Genomic DNA, 6,000 nt, shown 5'->3' on the forward strand with positions numbered 1-6,000 from the left:
GAAAAATAAATGTTTCTGGGCCCCAGCCAGACTGTAACATAAATCTGGAGTCTAGTCCAGGATTGCAACAGACTTTATCAAATGCTTTTATTTCCCCATGTCCCACACTGTCTCCTTGACTTGACCACCCAGTCTGTCTCCTTTACTGTGAGCCTTAGGGCCACAGTGGACAGGGTCATTGGAATGTTATTAAACTGGCACCCACCCTCACTCCTTTCTCGCCATTCGCTCCTGGAAATCCTGGGAATCCAATCGAACCCTGGAAAGAATGAGAGGAAAATCATGAACAGGAACTCCAGTAATTCCAGATAGGAAGCTGGGAAATGCTTCTCCATTGCCAGAAGTGCACTTACTTTTGGACCTTGTCTTCCTGGGTAGCCCGGCAATCCTGGAACTCCCAGTTTTCCCTTAAGGAACAGATGATACAGGTTAGCTGGGTGCAGGAAATGTGGGAATTTTCTCCTGAACCATTCCATCAGGTGACAGGAGGACGAGGATAACACCGTTCTGATTTTATCCTAACGTATTTCTCATTTTGCAAGTCAATAATTACTCCATATATTACAATAATTAGTAGCAAAAGGAGACCAGTGATCCCAATGTCACCTACTCACCATAACTCTCAAATTGACGATCTCATCAAATCTATTCGTGACTCCTCAGATACTCAAGCAGTCCATGTTCAAATGTAACAAGATCTGGACAATATCTAGGCTTGGGCTGACAAGTGGCAAGTAACATTTGTGCCACACAAGTGCCAGGCAAGGACCATCTCCAATAAGAGACAATTTAACCACCGTCCCTTGTCATTCAATGCTGTTACCATCACTGAATCCCCCACTATCAACATCCTGGGGGTTATCATTGATAAGAAATTCAACTGGGCTCACCAGGTAAACACAGTGGTTACAACAGCAGGCCCGAAGCTGGGAATCCTGCAGTGAGTAACTCACCTCCTGACTCCCCAAAGCCTGCCCACCATCTACAAGGCGCAAGTCAGGAGTGTGATGGAATACTCCCCACTTGCTTGGATGCGTGCAGCACCCACAACACTGAAGAAGCTTGACACCATCCAGGACAAAGCAGCCCTCTTGATTGGTACCACATCCACAAGCATCCACTCCCTCCACCACCGACGCTCAGTAGCAGCAGTGTGTACTATCTACAAGACGCACTGCAGAAATTCACCAAAGATCCTCAGACAGCACCTTCCAAACCCACGACCACTTCCATCTAGAAGGACAAGGGCAGCAGATACATGGGAACATCACCCACTGCAGGTTTACCTCCAAGTCACCCACCATCCTGACTTGGAAATATGTCGCTGTTCCTTCACTGTCGTCGGGTCAAACTCCTGAAATTCCTTCCCTACAAACAGACAGGTCTATCCAGAGCACAGGAGCTGCAGCAGTTTGAGAAGGCAGCTCACCACCACCTTGTCAAGGGCAACTAGGGATGGGCAATAAATGCTGGGATTTGCCAGTGGTGCCCTGGTCCCTGAAGGAATAAAGAAAGAAAATCCACATAATCCCACCTCCCATCATCTCCCAGTAATCTTCCCTCCCATTTTGTCACTAAAACCCTCAACTGTCCTCTGTCAAGAAATGTATCACATTTTCTCCAATCACATTAACACTGTCTACTGCAGAGAGCTCAGAGTGCTGCACGTACTGATGGTTCACAATCGAACAAGCTCGGTGTTCCATTTCAGAGAACTGCAGAAAGTAGAAGAGATCGCTTGATACTCAATATTTAACCAGCCCAGTATGACCCAGCAGAATGAGCCAGTCTGAGCTGAGCTGATGCTTGGCAATGTGGCTAGATGGAGTGACTGTGCTCTCAGTGATCAATCTGGTCAGGTACCTTTTCACCAACTGGTCCAGGTGGGCCATTATCTCCCGGCGGCCCAAACCGGCCCTTCGGACCCTCAGGACCATCTTCTCCCCTGGGACCAGGAGGACCAATCTCACCCTGAGAGAATACAAAAACACCAATCAGTCAATTGGGAAAAGCCCAGAGCAGCCAGAAAACTGAAAGCCATGGGAGAGGCTGATTACAACAGTGAGAGAGAGGGACACTGGGCGAAGGGAACACCAGGAAGAAGGAAATGGGATGACAGAGATGAGGGAAACGGGCGTGAGGGAAGCAAGGGAGAAGTGGGGAGGGAACAGCGAGACAAGAGAAATGGGAGTGGGGGATAACCACACAAACAGCGGGGAAGTGAGGGAAATAGGAATGAGGGGCACTGAGAGCAAGGGACACAGGGGAAGGACAGATTCTCCCTTCAGCAGGAGGGGAGGTAGAGGAAGTTTCTTTCTATTTCGAAAATATACTTTATTCATAAAAAATATCTTTATATACATACACGGTCACTAAAGCAGTTCACAGCAGAGTATGAAGAAACAAACGTTGGAGTTTGACTCTGACCAACAAATAAAGCAAAAGCATTTCTCACATATACAAGACTAGATTTACATATATTTGGGGTAAAGGCTGACAGGTCAAGGGGCAAAGACAGCATTTCTATCGTTGGCACTGCCTGAAGACTCACTACCTTTACAGTGAGCGGGAGATTTGACAGCGGATTCTATCTGTCTCCCAGATTTTCGCTAATTAGACCTGTCCTTTCTCTTTTGCATTTCAGACTCCTTGCCCTGCTCTCTTCTGCACTTTTAAATTTCAGAAGATTGATTAGCTGCATCTCTTTCCAAACAGTTGAAATTGTGAAATATTTTGGATCATTTTTTCTTTCTGCTGACTGAATCTTGACAGAAAACCAATTTCTCTTTGAATAAAGCTCCTTTGTGGACTGGTTTGGATTTACTTGGTGTTGTGTTACACTAATATCATGCAGAAACAGTGAGGGGTTGGCTGAGGGGAGACTTTGTGAGGCAGATTGTGTAACTGTGGCAGTAAATCGCTCTGACACCTAAGGACAGTCTCAAGTTCCAGGACAATTCAGCTCCAGCTGCTTGGCACTGTGATGGTGAAGGGATGAACGGAGGCTCAGAAAGTAAACCGGTGTCAGAACAGTCACTGGCCAGACGAATAGCCTTGGAGTCAGAGATGGCAAAGGAACAAGATCATGAAATACTATAACACATGAAATATAATGACAGAGTGTGAAAGAGACTGAGAGAGAGTCAGAGAGAAAATTGGACAGAGAGACAGAGAGAGGGTTAGACAGAGAAGGAGAATAAGGGAGAGACAGTTAGTGAGAGGGAGAGAAGGAGAGAGGGAAAGGGGGAGATAGAGACTCAGAGAGAGAGGAAGAGAGGGAGAGTGAGGGAGAGTGGGAGACAGACAGAGAGGGAGAGAGGAGAGATAGAAAGAGAGAGAGGGAGAGAGAATTAGACAGGGAGAGGGAGGTGGGGGGGAGGAAAACAGAGTCAGAGAGAGAGATGGAGAGATTTAGATTTGGGAGACTTAGAGAGTTAAGTGTGAGAGCCATTGACATAGTGAGGACAGCGGAGCAGACGTCGTGTCTGAGCTGGAGAGGGGACACACAGACAGGAATCTTCCCAAATCTACAAGTTGGGATTGGGGTACTTGATGCTTCAGCCCAAGTGGAGCTGTCTTCCTGGAAAGGTGGTGGGAGAAGTGTTTTTGAATATTTTTTGTGGTGAGGTGAAAGATGATGAGGTTCAGCAGGAATGTGGAACAATCAGCTCAGCTACAGTCTTATTGAATGGTGCAGCAGGGGTTCGAAGGGCAGAGTGACTTTTACCTGCTCCTAATCCACAGGTTGTACGGTTACGGACCACGGTTACCCACTACGGTTACTAACCACGGTTACCCACCACAGTTACTCACCACGGTTACCGACCATGGTTACTGACCTCGGTTACTGGCCACGGTTACTGAGCACGGTTACTGACCACAATTTCTAAACACGGTTACTCACCACAGTTACTGACCACGGTTACCAACCACAGTTACCAACCACAGTTACTAACCACAGTTACCAACCACGGTTGCTAACCATGGTTACTAACCACAATTACTAAACACGGTTACTCACCACGGTTACCGATCACGGTTACTAACCATGGTTACTAAGGCCACCCTTTGAGACATGGGACTGAGCCATTGTCACTGGGGGTCAAGCCACCCAGCTACACGCTCACTTTTCTGGTCATTTATTTCAATGAGTGGACTCAACGACTGACCCAGTCTCCAGCCATACAAGGACAGGCCGGAGGGACAGTCATGGTGAAAACATTCCTCATCTTCCCTGACTCCTCAATCCTTTATGTCACTGTCTGTCAGAGACGTGACACTCCCACTCACCTTGTTTACCTTGGTCCATCTCAGAGTGATTAATCACCAACTGGAAACCTGGTTTCTATTTTGGCCATCACACATTTGGAAGTCCCAGGCCTGGAGAGACTGTGGTGGTGGTGGTGGTGGTGGTGGTTGGGGGGTGGGGTTGGGGGGGTTGGTGGTTGAGATACAGGAATGGGCCCAGGGATGAGGAACTGCAGGGAGTGTGGAGAGATTGGAGACTCTGGGATTGTCCTCCTGGGAGCAGAGAAGGGGAAGGGAAGATTTATTCAAAGTGTTCAAAATCATGGTAGGGTCTGATCGAATCAATGAAGAGAAACTGTTTCCAGTGGCAGGTGGGTCAGTGACCAGAGGGACACAGATTTGAAGGGAATTGGGAAAAGAACCAGAGGGAGAGAGGAAGAGAATTTATTTTTACACATTAATTGATTGTGATCTGGGACGTGCTGCCTGAAAGGGAGATGACAGCAGATTGAACAGGAACTTTTCAAAAGGTGGATCAAAGAGATACTTGAGAAAGAAATATTTTTAGAGGTTGTGGAGAAATGAGAAATGGGGAGGAGTGGGATTAACTGGATAAACTTTTCAGGGAGCTGGTATAGACATGATGGACTGAATGGTCTCTTGCCATGCTGTATCACTTTGCGATTCCAATCTTTATTTCATTGCCAGGATGTAATGTTTGGGTACTCACTCTGTCGCCCTTTACTCCCATATCACCCTTGAATCCTGGGAAACCATCTTCACCCTGTTAAAGCACAAAGGCAATGTGAGAATAAGATTGTGTCACCAGCCATCACTGAATCCACTCCCACAAAGGCAGATCCCAAACAGTGACACACTGACTCTCCCAACAAACACACCCATACCCAACACACGCTCACACTCACATTCCACCCACTTACACACACACACACACACACACACACACACACACACACGTCACACCCAGGTTCTCTCAGACACACTTGGCTTCTGTCTCTCAATACCCTGTAAATACAAAAAGTTCTTCCCAACAGTTGTAACAGACCTGTGCCTCACACTTGACGTTAATAAGCTGTTCCTTACCTTCTCGCCTTTATGTCCCATCAAGCCACGAACACCATCAGCACCCTGAGAAAAAAACAACAGGTCACAGTTCACAGGTTTTGGTAAAATAATCTGACAGTGCACCAGAATGAATGTAACATTTCCCTGCCCAGACACAGCCAGGGAGAAGGAAGACCAAGAAGCAGCTTCCCTCATTTATGATCCCAGCTGATGGTAACACTGGACGAGTCACATCCCAGAGTAAGATCTGGATTGATGTACCATAAGTTTCATTTGTTCAGTTTGTTTCATAAAAGGCGGCCAATGTACTTTAACAAAAGAACATCAAATTTCTTCTACAAAAGAAAAGCATGACCTAGACAAGAAAAATTGGAAGCATTTCATTGCAAACATCAGAAAGAAAGTTTCATCCCTTTTACTCCAGTAACTTGCAGATACTCAAACCTCAGTGAAGAGTCACTCTGATCTCCATACTAAAGCTTCTTGCTTAGCTGGAACAGCTGCAATTTGTTTCCTTTTGGCACTTTCTTGTGATTAATAATATGCTAATTCTTACTGTAAATGTCTCTCTCCAGACCCTCAAAAGAGCTCACTATTACTTAATATGGGTTCCCTTTCTTTACGTCTTCCACAAACTTGCAGAATATCTTCCTTTCTGAAACCTCC

At 46.4% G+C, this 6,000-nt stretch overlaps 1 protein-coding gene across 1 annotated transcript in view; it reads right to left on the reverse strand.

Moving 5' to 3' along the window:
• col5a1 (procollagen, type V, alpha 1) overlaps positions 1-6,000 on the reverse strand; it is a 199,447-nt gene that overhangs the window by 61,169 nt on the left and 132,278 nt on the right. Inside the window, exons 26-30 of the mRNA XM_048613423.1 lie at positions 5,353-5,397; positions 4,979-5,032; positions 1,864-1,971; positions 354-407; positions 206-259 (exon numbers count right to left, since the gene is read on the reverse strand). Of these exons, the coding sequence (XP_048469380.1) occupies positions 206-259; positions 354-407; positions 1,864-1,971; positions 4,979-5,032; positions 5,353-5,397 (315 nt within the window). The remainder of the gene's footprint in view (positions 1-205; positions 260-353; positions 408-1,863; positions 1,972-4,978; positions 5,033-5,352; positions 5,398-6,000) is intronic.

Source organism: Rhincodon typus, chromosome 28 (genome assembly GCF_021869965.1).
Source record: "Rhincodon typus isolate 14 chromosome 28, sRhiTyp1.1, whole genome shotgun sequence".
Taxonomy (NCBI): Eukaryota; Metazoa; Chordata; class Chondrichthyes; order Orectolobiformes; family Rhincodontidae; genus Rhincodon; species Rhincodon typus.